General features: G+C 40.9%; 2 protein-coding genes across 6 annotated transcripts in view; both read left to right on the plus strand.

The window, feature by feature from the left end:
* The window catches only part of kiaa0825 (KIAA0825 ortholog), a 106781-nt gene extending 95054 nt beyond the window's left edge, over nt 1-11727 (plus strand). Inside the window, exon 23 of one of the 2 annotated variants that reach the window (XM_058071915.2) lies at nt 10842-11727. In XM_058071915.2, the coding sequence (XP_057927898.2) occupies nt 10842-11016 (175 nt within the window). In that variant the 3' untranslated portion in view covers nt 11017-11727. The remainder of the gene's footprint in view (nt 1-10841) is intronic. The other variant, XM_058071918.2, reaches the window with a different exon arrangement.
* Nucleotides 11728-14082: 2355 nt separating this feature from the next.
* Nucleotides 14083-19607, plus strand: part of arb2a (ARB2 cotranscriptional regulator A) — a 139799-nt gene continuing 134274 nt past the window's right edge. The window contains exons 1-4 of one of the 4 annotated variants that reach the window (XM_078789689.1): nt 14083-14255; nt 14508-14649; nt 14879-14980; nt 19184-19284. In XM_078789689.1, coding sequence (XP_078645815.1) covers nt 14541-14649; nt 14879-14980; nt 19184-19284 — 312 coding nt within the window. In that variant the 5' untranslated portion in view covers nt 14083-14255; nt 14508-14540. The remainder of the gene's footprint in view (nt 14256-14507; nt 14650-14878; nt 14981-19183; nt 19285-19607) is intronic. The other 3 variants (XM_078789688.1, XM_058071921.2, XM_078789690.1) reach the window with 3 other exon arrangements.

The following is a 19607-nucleotide window of genomic DNA, read 5'->3' on the forward strand; positions in this document are numbered from 1 at the left end:
CATGTCATGTACCTTGTATGGTAAATGTATATTTCATAAGCTCCTGACAAATTCACATTAATCAAGTTTGCTTCAGTTTGTTTATCCAAACTAGCTCATTACTTGTTCTTGATCTGATATAAATGTTAATGAGTCAAAATCCACGGATTATATGAAATTACAGTCGATCTGTCGCCTGATGCAACGTAATGGCAGACAATTACTTTATCACTCCTCTCGGGAGCTGCAGCTGTGTGGTGCGTGATGCTGTCTGAACGTGTACAGATAGGAATGACAATGAGACATGTATTGTATGTTGCCAAGACTTTGTGAATGGAAACAGTGAGTTAAGGGCCATGTAGCGTATATTATGAGCGTGTGGTATTATTGGGTAGAAAACTGAGAAGCTGCATGCTAATTCTTTTTCAATCCATGACCACAGACGATGTCAGATGTGATTTGACATTTAATGTTAATGATTGCATCCCAGGCTTGTAAAGCACTCCGCCTCACATCGCTTTCTTTATGACCCACACCTAGCTGCTACATTAATGCCATTAATGTGCTGACTTCTCGTAGCCACATTGCTGCTACACTCAAAAGTGCGGAACAAATGCAAATCCGGTTAAACCTCTTGACATTATGTGTACAAATGTTCTTTGGTGCGTACAACCCACTTTGTGCTTCTTTTCAATGCTGATGTCATATTGCTCAAAGAAGTACACAATGTGTGTGTATGCAGCATTGCCTGAGGTTTGTCGCTGCATGTTTTCTCGAGCTGACAACACAGCATCAAATCCTAACAAGGTGAAGCACAACTTAAAATGTCTTTTCACCGGCTTGCTTATCTCCTTCACACTGCTGTCAGCAGCAAGAAAGAAAGCGTGAGAGAGAGAGAGTGGGAGCATTATGACTTTATTATTATAAGCAAAGAGCGGCTAAAGTCTAGCGCATGATAGGGATCTGGAGATTAGGAAGGAGAAGCACAATAAATTATGCAAAGTGTTTGAAAATACATACAGCTATAATTAAGTGGCATTTGATATTAAATGAGGTGATAGCGAGGTTTTATTTATCTCTTTAACCCCCTAAAACAGCCATTAGCATGGCAGAAAATTAACCGTTTGAAATACTGTAATATGAAGCCCTGATCTGATACACAATAACACAGCACACACACATTGAAAGGTGAGATCAATGTCTGAAAACACTAATCAGTGCGTTGCAGGCCCAGACAAACCACAGGAGCTCACTGCTAATAATGTCATAATGAAAGGAGGCTAAATACTACATTTGCAATAAAAGTTTCGCTCTAATGGACCCTTATTTTACCACTATTTGAACATTTAGAACTATTTTCAACTAACATACTCAGAACATATATTGTTATATGGCAATACAGCTCACATGAGACCCTTTTTTTAATTACAAAGTGACCACAAGCCATTGCTGAAAGTTGTTATTGACAGTTAAATTAACCAAAAGGCAAAAGGCACATTTTGTTTCGCGTTGTGATCTCTCGCCCTGAAATGCGCCACTGCAAATTCAACCTATACAAAACGGCTGCATAAACTTAGAGGAAAGTTACATATTCTGCAGTACGTGTTCATAGTGGCTATGGAAATACGTGGCGAGGTTTGAACAGAAGTTTTGCCGGATCAATGTTTGAGAGCGAGGCCTTTGTCTGAGAGCAAGCTGCAGTTTCTCAAGCCTCTGCGCTCCTTGGTAGAATTGACAATTTATATATGCACAAATAACAAAGACAAGGTGCTGAATAAGTAATGTGCTATTTCCTGGTAGCACACTAGGGTGAAATCACAACGAACATCTTTTTTCCCTCTGTACACGGTTCAGTGGGGAGATTGTATGAGTGATTGTTCTCACTGTTTGCGCTTATATAGTGCGTGCTGAGGGCAAAATCTCAAAGTTACTGAGTGTTTATCTGTATCATCTTTGTTCATTAATTCATGGCTGATATTTTATGCATTTGGTGACAAGGTTTAAAGGAGTAGACCCAAATGCAGACACGCACGACACGGAGGGAGATAGGATGTTAAAAAGAGCTTTAATTAACTGTCTCCAAAATAGTTTGGGGACCTGCAGATCTTGTGCAAGCATTGTTGGACTGAAGAAGTGAAGGCACATGTTGACTGCAGAAAAAGGCAAATACAGACAAAAGTTTGAACTGCAGAAAGTTGGAATTGTTGTTCATCAGCCTTTTTTCACTTTTAGTCGACTGAATTTTGCACAAAAGCTGATACAATGTACTTTAATTAGTAGATGCTGCACATATTTGTTTTTTTCTTCAGCATAAATATTATTTGGCAGTGGTGTGTTTGAATTTGAAAGTTCCGAACAGGGTTTTTTGGTGCCGATACCAATACCGATCACATATCTACTTGAAATGTAACTATTTAAATGTACTACATTTACACCACTATGCGTACAGTGGTATGAAAAGGTTTGGGCACACCTGTTCATTTTCAATATTTCCCTTTGTAGATCACTGGTTGTTGGGATCAGCAATTTGAGTTAAATATATCATATTGCAGGCAAACACAGTGATGAGGAGTGAAATTGAGTTTATAGGATTTACAGAAAGTTGGGCATCCATGTTGTTTTATTGACTTGAATATCTTTGGCACTAATTATTGGAACACAAAAATAGTTTGGTAAGCTCACTGACCTTTGACCTACATACAGAAGTGAAGGTTTTTTGGTTATCATCACGCACCTCAGTGTGTAGTTGGCATGTTCTGCTCATGCGTTTGTGTGTTTTTTTTCTGTGTAGTCCAGTTTTCTGTGCAGTTCCATTTTTTTCTCTTTGCATGTTTAATTGGCACACAAAATGGTCCATAGGCATGAATATGAGTTTGAAAGGTTGTTATGTTGTCTATATGTGCCATGCGATTGTGTGGCAGCCAGTCCAAGGGTGTACCCCGGCTCTCACCCAAAGTTGCTGGGATGGGCTCCAGCATACCCGCGACTTTGTCTTTGGAGGATAGGCGGCTTAGTGGATGGATGGGTTGTTAGCATCACACTTCTCCTCTCATCACTGGTACCCAAAGCAAAACACACTTGTGTTATAATCACTACGTTGAAAGCTCCCAAGTTTTCTGAAGTCACACATAATTTTTAAGCAAACAATATGTCTCCTTGACATTTTGTTCGAATCATGTGACTCTTGGGATGTTTGATTTACAGTTTTCACTGTAAGTAGGTACAATACGCAACATTTCAGGATGCTGTCATGGATGCAAAGGACCCAGTGGTGAATTAATTCCTTATGTAGCTGAATGTGCACAATATGCACACTACTGTAGGTGTTTGTTAGTTTCTTTATGTGTGAGTGTGGAAAAAGTTGATGTGTGAGTGATACAAAGCTCTGCATTTACTTGTAACCAGTTTTCGAAACTGAAAGTAGTAGTTGCTCCTCATGAGAGACAGTGGTACCAGCTGAGAGGTGGCTGGCTTCCTAAGAAAGAGATGATTTACAGGAGCGAGCGAGGTTGCACACTCCAACATGAGCACACACACGTACAACGTCCTCTCTGTGTCATCTCCTCCTGGGTGCTGTTTATGTGAAAGGTGCCAGGCTGCTCAGCTGAACTCCTAACAAGAGCCACACAGTCAAGAGAGCGGGGGTGACTTGAAGCTGTAGGGCTAAAGTTTGGAGGTTTAAATTAGAGAAGCAGGAAGCTGTCAGCCCTGTGGGACATGTGCAACACACACTGTCCATGTGGAGCACTCATATAGCCAGAGAGTGACCAGAAGCCATTGTAGGCTTTTTTGCCGGTGCCCTTGTTGATGTGCATGTAATAACATCAGGGCTTCCAAATTGGACCCCACCTTGTCAGACACAACAAACATCCTCTCTTCTTTTTGTCTCCCAGAGCTATATTTGATAGAGCTCATCCACATAGCCATAGCCAGCCTATATGAGGACTGTGTACAATAGATGAGTGCTCACAGCCACACAGGGGTGGACAAGCAACCTAATAATGTCTGAAATACCGACACTCCTGCTATGATATGCTGTGATAATTGCCACCCGCCTGTCCACAGTACAAACACATGTGGAATGACTAGGCAAACACATTAATATGGAAATGTCTACATTAATTTGCAGCATGGTCTAAATTATTCAGTAATTAAGCCGCTGCAAATTTACACAAACTTCCCTGTGGATGACTGGAGAGAATAGACGAGGAGCTGAAAGCATGCAAAAGGAAGGCTTTGAATTATGTTCTCATAATACACGACACTAAATAATAGACTGGAATCTTGCTGGAGAAAATTTGACCCGGCAAACACATGCAGCAATGCAAATACACACTTATTTTTCTAAGAATTAGGAATTGTTACATTATTTATCATTATTAGCTGCCTCCGTGGATGCTTCTCACGGTCCACATCACTATCAGCTACACAAATTCATTAATATAGGGGATTGCAGAATTTACAATGAATGACACAAGTGTCTTTCACATATACAGTGCCTCTAGTTTGATGTTGTCGATTATCTCTGACATCACAGGATAAGGAGCAGAAAAATAAACACACATCTGCCCAAAATTCTTTTTCATTTTGTTAATCCCAAAGTAAATCTATTTCCTTTAACCCGACCGGAACTTTGAAAATAAAATTTTTTGTCAGTGGTGCTGTATGGAGTTGTCAATGCTGATTTGTTCTGTCTTGCCGTTTGAGTGGCCATCAGTTTGGATTGGGAAAGATCCCAGGTAGGGTTCTAATACTGAGTGGCATCACTGCATGGATATACTGTAGACCTGACACTGACTTGATCTGACAATAGAATGGATCAGTGCAGAGGCTACTAAGTCAGAAGGTAGAGCATAATCCCTTCTGTCAAGTCTTTGTCTCGTCAATATTCAAATCCAGCCAGCTGTCCAATGGCTGTCACTTACAATCTGCCTCCCCCTCTTGGTCTGGTACAGGCACATATCTAAATTGAATTGGATGTTTGCTTTCCAATAGAAATTGAGTCAAAGAGGTGATCCTTTGCCCTGTATTGTGAACTTGTCGTTTACCCCAAAGTGAACTGCAGTCCAATGTACAAAATCCATTTACAAACAAAAGCTAATCTCTCTATTGTTTTGTCTGTATCTCTGTCTTTCTGTTTGTCATCTTACTGATGTCTGTCTTACTCGTAAGACAGAGGAAAAACACTTTATTTTAAGGTATAATACTATACAATAGCCTCGAATGGAGGTGACATTGATTAATTAGTATGCCAAAGCTTTTAACATGGTTACTTCTAAATTTCCTCAACTTTGGTAGTGGACAGCCTTATCAAAATACTGTATTTTATGCCTTTAAAGCCACCATAGCTTGCTTCTTGGCAAAGTGACCCAGAATGTCAGTACAGTACATTGGTACAGACTGAATTTGAGTACTCTTTGACTCCACTCACAGTGGGCTCAAAGACTTTCCCTTCAGGATGTTCTCCACTTCCATACACTACAGTATGCTATCACTTTATGATACAACACTGCATTATTGTAACTTTGCTGATGTTGTTGCATTTTTTTGCTTTCACTTTTACTTTGCAAGGTGGCAGTTATCATTAATAACTGCTGACAGGAATGATCTCTTACAACACATCTAGATTGCACCATTCTTGAGCACAGCCAGGAGCACACACAGCAGTCAAACAATGCAAACTTTAGGTGTCAACCATGCCCAAGCACTGTAAGGATTACCTAGTGTAAATGTGCCCTTATTCTGTGGAGCAGTACAACCACATCAAATGTGTTATGTCATATTGCACACCACTGAGACCTCACGGCTGTCTGCAGCCACTCTTCTGACAACTCTAGTTTGAGAGGTCCCCCGCAATGATTTATTCCCATGTACTCCACTTTTGCAGACACCTGGGTGCAAAAGTGCACAGCAGGCTGTGACTACTGTGACGTGTGTTGCCTGTGGAAGTGTAGCACCAAAGGCCAAGTGCAAGAGCGTGAAATGAGATAGTATGGACTTAACACGGTCACGCTCAGTCTGAAGAAGATGCACACACGCAGGCACACTGCGCAAGTCATTGTATGAACACCTACTCTCTGAACTTTCAGATGGAATTAGCTGCTCCCATTTGGCACACTCTGGTCGTTGAAATTCATTAATGGTGGGTCAAGCTTTCCCTGGACAGACTGGAACTTGTTTTCCTTCCACCAAAGTTTTGGATACCTAGGGTGAATGTGAGTGTCCTAAGGGTTTATTACTATGTATTTATGTGCGCTATGTGTTTTACCAGCATGGGTCAGGTAATCATGTCCAGCACCGAGGACTCTGATGCATGGCCACCATTGCTGCTGACCCTGAACAAACAGCAGAAGAGGATGACGAAGAAGCCACTAGATTAAGTGGAAGGATTCTACCACTAATTGACATAATTGTTGGGCCTTGGCACAGTAATGCGGCTTTGTCAGTGTCATTCTAGCTTTTAAATAGAAATTGTCAAATTGATCTGTCACACTCGTCAAGGCTGTAACCCAAAATGAGATGTTGAATGTTGTGACCACCAGCCAAAATTATTGCTAAAAGTAACCTCTTAAACGCGAACTAAAAGGGTTCTCACAAGGGTTGAAACTGTGAAGGAAAGGACATTTAATTATATTCTTCCTCTCTCTGCCGCTTGCTTTCCGTTCGTCCTACTTCTGTGACACATGTCGCCCTGGCATGCATGGTAAAGCCTGTGACCTTTGGAAAGTTTAGCACTTTAAATATTTAGGCTTGGGTTATGATGGATCCTCCAGGCCCCCGTGGCAATGTGCGAAGCCTCTGATTAGGGTTGCTGTCAGAGTCATTTACACCCGTGTCTGGCTGTCAGTAGCGCTCTCTGTTTGACAGGCGAGCCTTTTAAACAAACAGCCGTCCCAGTGGCATAGCAGGCAGGGCATCCAGCTTTACACTAACACACACCCGAGGAGACACCCTCCAGCCCTGTGACAGCTGCAGGGGGAACCGCTGGCTGCTGCCTCTCATGATTGTTCAAGCGCTTTGTCTTCATGCAGACTCAATTTTAACCAACACAGATTTTTTCCGTTATTGTTTGCTGTCTGGTGTTGCTTTTGCTGCTTTCTCTTTCACTACTCCCATGTTTTTTATCACTTGTTTAGCAGGAGTGGAACTACCGTACTCTGTTTATTAGCTGTGCTAATAAGTTTATCATCTGATTGAGATGAGTTTTGTCTGTTCATCTGCTTGTGTGTGACTTCCTGTCTTTAGTTATGGATGTGGGTGTTTGCCACCTGCACATCATACATGGTATCTGTAAAGCTGACTTTTTATGGTGTGGATTAAACTGGAAGTTCTCTGTTTAAAAGCAAGTAAATGTGTCTAGTACACGTACACTCACTGATACTACGTGAAAATCTCGATTAGACAGTTTTGATTACATGAGGTTGTGTGAGCCCATATGTATGTATGTTCTGAGGAGTATCTATCTTATTTCGCGTTCATCTCCTGTATTGTAATATATTTCACTTTAACCATTTAATCATTGTTTGTGTAAAATTATACAAACTCTGTAAATAATATCTCTGTAATAACAAAAAGTTACTACAGATGGTGGTGGTTGGGTTACAAAGGAGTTCCGTTCCTATAACATGTTGCAGTTCTAAGATTGGAACCCATACATGTCACTCACACTGTACACAGAACAACATAAAATACACTTCCATGTTAACTATTTTAACTCTTTAACTTTTAATTCTTAAAGGTCACATACAGGTAATACTTAAGTCCATCCATTCATCTTCTTCGGTATATCCGAAGTCTGGTTGCAGGGGGCAGCAGCCTAAGCAGGAAAGCAAGGTGTTGAAAACAAAGGTGTTATCAAGCCAGTTGAGAGACCCTCCAACGTGTCCTGGGTCTTCCCAGAGGTTTCTACCTCCCTCCTGGGGAGGTCCTGACCTGATGCCCAACCTGACTCATCTGGCTCCTCTCAACGCGGAGGAGCTGTGGTTCAACTCCCCCGGATAACAGTGCTTCTCATCCTGTCTCTAAGGGAACTCACATTTTGGCCACTTCTACCCATGATCTCATCCTTCCGCTCACAACTACGTCAAGTTCATGACGACCAGTTCATTACTGGTAAATTAAGAGCTTTACCTTTCGGCTCCCTGGCTCCCCAGCTCCCTCTCCACCACAACCAACCGATGCAGAGTGCACATCGGTTGGTTGTGATGCACCAGGCTGCCTGTCGATCACACATTACACCCTTCCCTCAGTCATTAACAAGACCCTGAGGTACTTAAACAAGATCTCATCCTCAACGCGTAGATGTATGGTGAGAACCATGGACTCAGACTTGGAGGTGCAAAGGTGAAAGGTGAAAAGGACGTTAATGAATTAATCACAAAATAAATGAAAGTGAAATTTCGTCGCCATCCAAACAATTTTCATGTGCGTGCGTGTCTGTTGATAGTCTGCTTAGCTCAGCTCAAGTCCGATACTCTTAATTTATTGAACATCACTTGTGATGATTAGCTTAAGAGCTGACTCACTGTCATGTCCCCGCCATGACGCTCACACCAAAAGACGTGTGTGGCAGCCCATTGCTCACACTCAAAGACAATCTCCCATGGCATCAATCCTGTAAATATATGAGTCTTAATATGTGTGTCCTATTCTGTATTCAGAGGAATCGCCAAGTCAGCAGCTCTAGTATTAATGCATGAAAAATGAGGAGAGCCCATAAGCATTAGAGAGTAGGACTGTGCCTTATTAAGATGTAAATTCCATGGGAAACTTGGCAAAATGAGGATAAAGTGAAGTTATTGTCAACTTTAGTCTATGTATGTATTTCTAAGAACCTCTGTTGTGTTGTTAAAATTAGATACACCTGTCAAAACACCTATTTCTGCTCATTTTTAATACACAGCCCATACTTAACAGAACAATTTACACTTGGGGCAACATTATCTAGTGACAGTGTACATGGCAACTATCATGGTAATTCAGTCTCCATCTGTGGGTGCTGCTTCTGTGTCGTCGCTCCCCACCTCTGCCTCACGCTCATTTCAAATTTGCACTTAACACCCTCGTGGGGAAAGGCTTCTCATTCATCAACAGTGTTTGTCCCGGTGACAAGCAGGGCGCCTCCTGCATATCAATATCAGCTAAGACAATGCTGAGCCTGTAACCTTCAGCTAAATGTCATTCTGCTTAATCCTATTTGAAAATTAAACATTGAAAAACCTTTAGCGTACCTTCCTGTCTTCCTTCCGCTCTCACTCACTTCTTTATGTGCTGCCTAACCTCTACTCCCTTTTCTACAATGCGACATTTGTGTTATTTTGTTAGCCTGATTAAAAACCATTATGTACAGTTCATCCAGCTGCTCACAGGGATTGCGTTTTCGGACCATTCGCACCAATGTTGAAAACCGCTGGTAATTGAGACAGCCATAAAAATGTCTGTTTTGACACTCTTAACACTAACGGGCAGGAAGTCATCAAATGAAACGTCTCCCTCACTCATAGCGCACACAATGCAACTGCACCACATGCACAATACAGGCAACAAAATAAATGCCTGCGCACTAATCTACACGCAAAGCAGTACTATTTCATACACATTTATAATTTATAACACATTTATAAGGAATTTGTGGGCTTCCCAGCATGCCTTGCAGGTAAATGAGACAATGGCTTTTGTTTTCTACCAATAAACAGCCTAATTATGGAGATTAAAACCGTGGTTTTCCGATAAATAAAAAAATAACAATCCGCAAATATGCAGCGGAACTACTGTATTTGCATTTGAATAAAAGTTGCATTTTTTTTCCCCCATCTGGCAATTTTTTGTTCTGGGGGGAAAAAACACTTTTCAGGGAGGGGAACCAGATGCAAAGAAACATGCCACATATTTACATAAACATATAATCCCACCTTACAGGTGGCAATTACAACTGTGACAGTGGCAGGGCTCCAGAGAGTGAGGATGTCTACTACGGCCAAACAAATGAAGCATCAGACGCTGAGTCTACATTGAAGTGCTTTGCATGTCCATGATGCAGTCGTGCATGGGTTACACCCCCTTCCTCCCACTCCAAACATAACAATATGAAACATGTTTGAAGATGCAATGAGGAATTGAAAAAGGAGGCAGGGCGAGATAAAAGGAGATGGTGAGATTGCAATGAAAATGCAATCATTTGCAGTCAGACAGAAATAATTCTGCCATGGCTGTAGTGCCACGAGGCAGCTCAGAGGCAGCCATATGGATATGATTGACCACGGCCATTTGTCAAGGAACTCCATTGAAATACTCAGTTGAGTGGATTATGAACAATGTGACCACCCTTCATGTTTCTCTTGGAAAGATCTTGCACCTATGCACGATATAGCCCGAAGCACTCTTACTCTGAAGACCAGAAGTGTGTTGTGAGAGTTGAGAAGGTCCTTTGACTGCTAAGAGAGACGTACAGTGCAAAATGATAAACTTACCGAGTCGTACCCATAGCTCCTATCGTTTATTTACACCAAACTTCCACATCAGCTAGCTTCCTGAAACCCTGGCATGAGATGGACATCATTTATTGTTGTTATTCCCTGATTGTGACTACTTGGAGGAATTCCGATGCAGCACATCAAGTACTAGCTACTCTTGTACTAGCTACTCTCTCATTTACATGATGTGTTGCAAATGTTGCACTGAGCCAACCGCTGGTGCACCCTGGCTTCTTCTCTGTTGGTGCTTTCTATTTCTTCCAGTCGGCAAAGTGGGCATCAAAACTAGGAATTAAAATAAAAACATTTGGTGATGTCCATGGGTCTAACTGGTTGCTGTTCCTGTTCAAGCCAGGCATAACTTTCCACACATTCTTCTTGTGTTTCCAGGTGGGAGATGCAGGATGGTGCAGAGCTGGAAGAAGATGAGAAAACGATGGTAGAAGAACTTCGAAGAGTCTATTTTGTTTGCCACTGCAGTGCAGGACTGCAGGAGTCTCGTGAAGCAGATGAGAAGATGGCTGAGCGGACCCAGGGGGGATCCGATAAAACTGCTGCCCAATAACAGTCCAAGCAGTTGGAATTTTTATCATGTTGTAAATGTTTAGTTGTAATACACACTTGCGGCTCTCAAAGTATTTGAGTGTGTGTGTGTGTGTTTGTACTGGATTCGGCAGGTTTGTACTGTATGTATCTGCATTTTGTGACAACATCTCTCCTCTCCTGCAGCAAGAATGTTTCATCTTTTTGGAGAACATCTCCTGAAATCAGTTCTGGGAAATGGAGGAGCCGCATTTGTTTGTGCAGAACAAGATGGGACTGTGTGATCATTGGAGGTTTTAAAAAATATATTTTTTTCAGAGTGTGTGTAAAGATGTTGGTGTCAGCATCCTTTTTTTTCTTGCTGTCTGGAAAAAAACCCATCAAATTACAGTTGGGAAGAGAGATGATGTTTGTTTTGATTGCATTGCAATCTGTTCCAAAATCTAGCCCACTCTGTAATGTCTGTCAGTATTCTGTGCAACCCAGAATAGAAGGTATAGTCTATGTAATAGCAGGGTATTTTTTTTAAACTGTGTCCATGTTTTGTAAAAAAAAGAGAAAAAAAAGAATTTCTCAATAGAACAAATAAAGGGAATTTATTGACTAACCTGTTTTTTTTTTGCATTCTGGGTGTGTTTTAGGTGAACCTTCCTAATCTAATATGATCTTATTCAACAGGTACTTACTGCATATGTACTTCTTGTAAATGTATACCTCATTAAGCACTTGCATTATGTCTGAGATTGTGCAGGTGTTGTGACCTATATTCTTTATTGTACATTAAAAGGAATATGACATTTGTGTACATCCCATCCAATTCTGTGAAAAGGCATCCATATCTATCGAAGAAGAGCATCTGTCCTGTTCCAGAGATGGATGCTTGGCTTTTAATGCAAATGGAGTCAGATTACAATTACCAAACCACTTAAGAAGATACAAAAGACAATAAAATGTTCAGAAAGTCAATTCTGTCTCCGTTGCACAACAGAGGCTAAACAGCAAGCAAGAGCGCCATTAATCTTCATAAATGTACTGTATTTAACATAACAAAACCGTTTCAGTTGGGTGATGCAAGTATTTGACTTGCTAAATTGCTCTTGTAGAGTAACTGCTTTCTGTCACATGACTTATTGGATATTCTTCTTTTCTTCTTCAGCCATCCTTGAATAAACCCATTCTGTGTCTCATACTGTTTCAATTGTAGACAGGTGCTGGGTTCAGCCGACACCTGTCAGCAAACCTGACAATATGAATCACAACAAATCATTACAAAGAATGGTTCCTTACAATGGATATATTGAATATTCCATTATACTGGATTCATATGAGGATTAATGGGGTTAGGTAAACATTTCAATCACAATCGGAATGCGTTCACAATGGACTTAGTCACATATTAGCATAACACCCACAGATTTTTGTATATAATCACACATTTCTGTATACAGAAAAATGCATACTTCACTGAATTCAATGAATGGCATTTTCTTTAAAATCATTGAACTGTATATTTATACAATGCAACATGTCCACCCTGTTACCCTTGTATATTTTTTTTACATTAATCACCTAAAATGTAATAGTATTTAGATTGTCTTTGTAGTCATTAACATGACTGAATTGAACAACTCATATCAGTTCAAAGCAGGGCACAGGTGTTTTTATTCCTAATCACAAGTGTTAAATATAGATTTTACTGTAAAAAAAATCTAGATAATGGCTATTTATTGATATTATAAAATACAACGCTGTATGCTGTATGCATCTCGTGAACATCTGCTCTTCGGAGCTCCCTGCAGTGCCTACCGGTTTCTGTCAAATAGCAGAAAGTGGCACTTTGTTAGCAAAACGGATAAGACCAAAACCAGGACCAGGATCCAGTGTAATCATACTGTTAATGTACTCAAAGCGCTTTGACACTGTTACCAGCATCAGGAACAACTGCGGGTTCAGTATCTTGCCCTAGGATACGTCAGTATGATCATGTGAGGATGGAGGATCGATGTGACTTTCAGGTTGGGAGACGACTACTCCATGCCGACCTTATCATCAAAACGTTGATCAGGACTCGGCTCACGGGACAAAGTTGGGGGTAAGTCACCGTTGATGGACTACGCTGCTGATGGGGATGTCATACGACTTCATTCATTCATTCAGTTTCTACCGCTTATCCTCATGAGGGTCGCGGGGCTGCTGGAGCCTATCCCAGCTGATTTCAGGCGAGAGGCGGGGTACACCCTGGACTGGTCGCCAGCCAATCACAGTGCACATATAGACAAACAACCATTCACACTCACATTCATACCTATGGACAATTTGGAGTCACCAATTAACCTAGCATGTTTTTGGAATGTGGGAGGAAACCGGAGTACCCGGAGAAAACCCACACATGCACGGGGAGAACATACAAACTCCACACAGAGATGGCAGAGGGTGGTCATACAACTTCATTCAAGAAATTGAAACTATCCCTTGACATCTTCATCGGTAGTGCATCGTTGCAACTGATAAACATGACTGTATTGTTTCTCAAATTGGTGCATATTAGTACATTGCTTGAGTTATTTGCTCAGTCCGTTGTTGCAAACTAATGTTGTGATTTGTGCATGATTTTAGCTGTGTGAGAATGCATATTACTATATTTTCTATTTTAGCAGTTGAACCGTCTTTTCTATAGTATTGTCTTATGTATTATGTATTGAACATATCAACTCTATATTCGCTAAATTAGGACTAGGCTGTGTTCAGAGATAAGAATATCCCCTTCAGTATTTTAAAACACTAAGCAAATGTACATATGGTAAGTAAAATGATAAAAACCTCAGGACCTTCAATGCAGAACCAGTATGTGTATGGCAGTGTAGCTCAGCAGCAGTAGCAGCTATGTTACTGTGCCTTTAAAAAAAAAAACACGCCGTTGCCGCGGTAACCCGGAAGCCGCTTGTATTCCACACCACACAGCCTCAGAGTACTTCCGGTTTCCGAGATGTTATCCAGGAAGCAGCATGCAACAGGACTGTTCTGACGGCGTGTGAGTCAAACTAAAAACACAGTGTTGTTATTCTTGTCTTCTGAGCATGTATTATCTGAGACATTTTGTCCCATTGGTGCATTTTAAAAGAATGGCAAGCAAAAGCACGACTTTGTTGCTTATTTCGCTCGCAGTGGCTCTCATGCGGAGGTTGCACACACTCTTTAACATTTAAGGTTTTACAGACTGTAGCAGCTGTGTGCCGCCTGTAGGAGATGTTTACTGTATTAGTAAGTATGCTACAGTATGTGCATATCCGTTCAAGCTAGAGATAACATGAGTCTTTAAAAATAGTTGCAGTGAATTGTTCTCTACATTGGCCAGCTGTCAATTACGGAATGATAGAGAAACATATTTGATGTATGCAGCTATTACCAACAAAAAAAGCAGCAGCATTCATCAGTAAGCTGTCCACTCTTGTTTTAACAATCCAAAAACCATTTAGTGATGACTTTCTCTTTTCTCATTCTCATCTGTTACAGGATACCCCTCAGTGATTTTTGGAATCAGATCCGATGCTCATCCCTCAGCTCAGTGCTGCTGAATCAGCTCTGTGCATACTGTTGATCACCATGGCCCAAGTGGTCGGCCAGGAAGATGGGGAGAAAACCACAGCGCTCAAGGGTGAATAGTTAGGTTCTGTTATGAAACCATATCATGATGCATGTTGGTTTTTTCAGTAATATGCATTCAACAGCCACACAATCGAATGATAACCGATGTAAAATTGTGCAATTGTAGACCATTGCAAACTACAATATATAGCTTGTGAGTGAGATTTAGGCAAGACAATCTTAATATGATTCTAGAAAAAAGGTTTCACCTTCTCATTCCTCCTTGTCTTTCTCTTCAGATTTGCTCTCAAGAATAGATTTAGATGAACTCATGAAGAAGGATGAACCTCCTTTCACATTCCCCAAAACCCTGGAGGAGTTTGAATATGCCTTCAATGAGCGTAAGTACACATCAACAAAAGATACCGTTGATGTAGACGGGCTTATTGGGAGGAAGTCTCAATAATGAGGCCACTACACTGCATTATCATTGTTTATTTTCTAGAAGAAGCTCATTTCACATGTTCAAAGAAGATGCCATCTTTATCCTTCATGATGGTCACCGTGTTTCAGCATCTTACAATGTCTAATTTCCTTTATTTTTTGCGTATTGCCACCACGTGAGTCTGCTACACTGCCTTGCTAAAAAGCTAAAAGGAACAAAAGTGAGATGGTCCTTCCTCTGAGTATAGTAACACCACCGACAGTCCATAAATATGCCATTAGTGATACGTTGTTGTTTTCATGTGAATTTCTGCGACTGCTTTGTAAAATGGACATGAAGAAAAGTTACTTTTACGTAATGCATATTTTTACACTGATACTACGAGTCCCAGAATGCAGCGCAAAGCTGGTGGAAAGTTTGTTGTACCAGATTTATGCTATGGCACAATAGTCAAACACATGTTTTAAAACCACAAAAATGCTTTTTACACGTATGCTAAATGAGACCTCTTAAGTCTTATGTGTATTCTAAACATCTCTTTAGAATTCACCCGCTTTGCAAACCAGGTGAAAAAGGACATGGGGTGTTTCTAGCTCTTAGCATTCCTCAGTAGTGTCTCCCTCCCTCTGTTCTCTGTCAGCATCTCTACTGGCTGTCTGGCTGGCTGGATGTGGGACATGTTATGTACTCTACGGCCCGTCAGAAACCTACTCAGCCTTGCCCTCCGTCTGCCGGAGCATTTACATAATCTAACTGAACGTACCTATCCGATACTATCCTACCACTTTATGCCTACCAACGTCAGAGCCTTCCCTTGGGCATTATGAAATTAGTTTTCTTTTTTCCCCAACTTATATTTCATTTTTTTTAATTAAGTTTTTTTTCTTTTTTTCTTTTTTTCTTTTTAATTTTTACCCATTACACTTATTTTAGCACCATAGTGTGTGTACATTTTGAGTTGGTGACTAAAATGTGTAATGCATAAGATCCTCGTCATTTATTGTTTTGAGTACTTGATTGGTTGGCGTAGTGCGTCAAATGTGGGGCACTCTTTGTGCACTGTGAATTGGGAGGCGTTTAATCTTGTGGGTAGTGCATTCACCTTTGGACAATCCTCATTTTTGCACAATTTCAATAATAACAATATGGGCCAAAAACTTGTATCTCAATATATTTTGGATGAATATCCATCGCCAGCCAATTACAGGGCACATATAGACAAACAACCATTCACACTCACATTCATACCTATGGACAAATTGGAGTCGCCAATTAACCTAGCATGGTTTTGGAATGTGCGAGGAAATTGAGTACCCGTAGAAAACCCATGCAAGGGGAGAACATGCAAACTCCACACAGAGATGGCTGAGGGTGGAATTGAACCCGGGTCTCGTAGCTATGTGGCCTAACCACTCGTCCGCCCTGCAGCCCGTATTATGTCAATTTCCCAAAAAATGTGCATTTACAGTCGATTCCATTTTTATTGTCCATTTCCATGAGTCTGTTAACACGGAAATCATAGGACCCTACTTCCGCCAAGTCCTCTAGTTGGCACATGACGGGATGAATACACTTTTCTGCACCAACTGCCCTTACTTATTGCATCATTCCATATATACACATGCAGATCTCGATCCATCTGTGTATCTTATCCCTTTCTGTTGAAGCCAATATTTGAAGGGGATAATTTCTCCAACATGTCCCCCTTACAGTCACTGTGGCTCTCATGCATGTTTACAGTTCCAGCAGGTCTACCTTGGCTGGAGACAGGTGGAACAAAAAATGTTAATTTGAGCATGTAATGATATGAATGCAGACAAGACTGTGTACAATAGTTTGCAGGTGTCTTAATCACTGAAGATGATGGCTTCATTTCGCTAGCCCTCCGGTTTTTCCATTACTGGAAATCCAAGGTTATGTACACCTAATTAAGCGGCCAAATTGAGAACAGAATGCTAATTATGACAGAAAAAGAAGAGAAAAGTTGAGAAAACGGTATTCCTCAGAGAGGATGGGATGGGGGAGGCAGTGGAGCTGTACGTGCCCTCACACACACACACACACACACACTCGCACACAGACAGACATAGACACTCTTTTTGTTAAACGCACACACTTTTCTCATTGTAGGATTTCATTATAGCTCCCTGTGCTTCTCTTAGGCGATGGTGTTTAGATCCTCTATCCTCCATGAATGCATAATTGATTTCTTCAAGGTACTTTAGTGCACGCTACCTTTATCCCAACTTCTCACCCCTCCCCTCTTCCTTACAGGCATGCATCTGTTTTTTTATGCAACATGATGACAAACCAAGATTAGGATTAGGTGTTGTTTAACGACTGATTTATAAAGCAGGTGCTGTGAGACTGGCATTGCATTTGCACTGTAAGGTTTCTCACGTTAAGAATGGTGGCAATTTAGCAGCCGATGAGCAATAGCTTACATATTTGTTTGTGATGATAAAGTATGAGGGCCCCCTGGCGAGTTGGGTTGCATAGGCATACTTTTTAGTGGTTTAGCTTGTGAAACTTTTGCAGTCATAAAGGTCAAAATTTAATTTAGCAGTGCTAAGTCTTTTATTGTGTTGCGGCATCAGCCGAAGGATCGATGGTCTCATTGCTGAGGAATAAAACTTGGGATTCCACAGCTACAGTGCACCAGCGCAATTATTTGCAAAAAATGCAGCAAAAGAAAATGATCTCTTAAGAAGCGTTTTTACTGTCCTTATTCTTTTATTTTAAGAAAATCTGGATGTCCTTAAAGTCTGCCAAACAGATACTGTATGATACTGATATCTTAAACAAGTTTCTTTCACATGACTGGTCATTCCAATCATGGCACTATTGCCCATTGGGAGCAGTTTATTTGCACACTGGACTTCATGGGCATAATGTGCCTTTCAAACGATTTGGATTGTGAAATAATGGCGTCTTCTATAATAGGCGCCATGCCTCAAATAATTGTTGGTTTCATTTTTTACTTAATAGGGTTGTTTCGGTTATAGGTTATAACAGATTCCTTTTATTACATAAGGTGAATCAAATTCTGTCATTGTGAGAAGGATCGTTCATGTAGAGGAAGTATTTACTCGGCAGACCGCTCATTTGTGGCACAAAATCACGATCAAAACACTCAACAGCCCCCCCCCCCCCTGAACTGAACAGGTTGGTGGAAGGTGGAATCTTGTGGCGTGAATGGAAGCTAGCAGGGTTAACTTAGTTTAGCACGCTAGTGTGGTTGCATGTGCGACTTGGGCTGTCGTGTTATACAATGCCTGATGACGACGTCTTGTTTGAGGAAACGCAGCAGCGGGGCAGTTGATGCGACCACAAGCTGGTAGAAATATTCAATGGAAATGGACAAATAAAATAGTAATTTTGAACGGTAAGTTTAGCTTCAAAGCAGATGGCTTTTGCAAGAGCAAAATTAATTGTATTTACTGTCGCCTTGAGTTGAGTTGTCACAGAGTACTTCAACTCTCAAACGCCAGAGAGAAAGTACTGCGGCACTGCATGTATTTTTTTTCCATTGTCATTTATACAGTGGTACCTTGGCATACGAGTATCCCAATTAACGAGCCATCTCTCGTCTGATTTTTTTGCTTTGAACTAGGAGCTAAAATGTGCGTTACGAGCTGCTAGTTATTGGCAGGCATAGCCAAGGACAGCTATTTTGGGGGGCTTGTGTCAATGTGACAAAGACGGAAGTGAGTGAATGCACACACAGTGTTCAATGAGTAAAGATGACAGAATAAAACTTGCACATTGAAAGACAAGAAGTCGGTGTCATACTTCCATGTCGTTGTAGTTGTCACTACCGAGAAAGATCGATGAGTTGGCAAGAACGTCAATACCTTCAATTTTGTGCTTCATTGAATAACTAAGAGCTAACGTTCCAGAGGCTAATGTGAAGAGCTAGCCGACTTCAGTACAGTACCGATGCCGACCGATATATAATAGTTTAGGCCACCCGTACTTCATAGATAAAAAGGTATTTCCATCTGTGAATAATTGTGGTTATTTATGAGTTAACTATGGACAACATGTGATTAATCATGATTCAATATTTTAATCGATTGATTTTTTTGTCATGCATGTCCTGTAATATGTAGCCTCTGTACACACAACGCCCACTTTGATTCTCTCTGTCGTCCTGCAGATGGACAGCTCAGGCACATAAAGACAGGAGAACCTTTTATCTTCAACGCAAGAGAGGATCTCCATCGCTGGAACCAGAAACGTTACGAAGCTCTCGGAGAGGTAAGCAAAATAATGGGGGTCCTTGTAACATGCCAGGTCACATACATGGCCAATGTATGTTAGACAACATTATACAAACTGGCTGGCATGTGCTAAGGCCCTTATCGCCCAAGCCTGTTTTTAACGTTGTTCTCGTATATAAGTGTTTCACACAGTTTTTCCCATATTTCTCCCCTCTTATAGAGAAGTATAGTTTGACATTTTTAAATAATTGAATGTTAGCTTCATGCATTATTTCAGCTGTTTTGAAAGTGAACTATATCAGCGAGTTTTAATATTTGTGATATTAGAAATAAAGAATTTGTATGTTCTCACCGATCTTT

Source organism: Doryrhamphus excisus, linkage group LG3, assembly GCF_037039965.1.
Source record: "Doryrhamphus excisus strain RoL-2023G ecotype Guam linkage group LG3, RoL_Dexc_Guam_v1.1, whole genome shotgun sequence".
NCBI lineage: Eukaryota > Metazoa > Chordata > Actinopteri > Syngnathiformes > Syngnathidae > Doryrhamphus > Doryrhamphus excisus.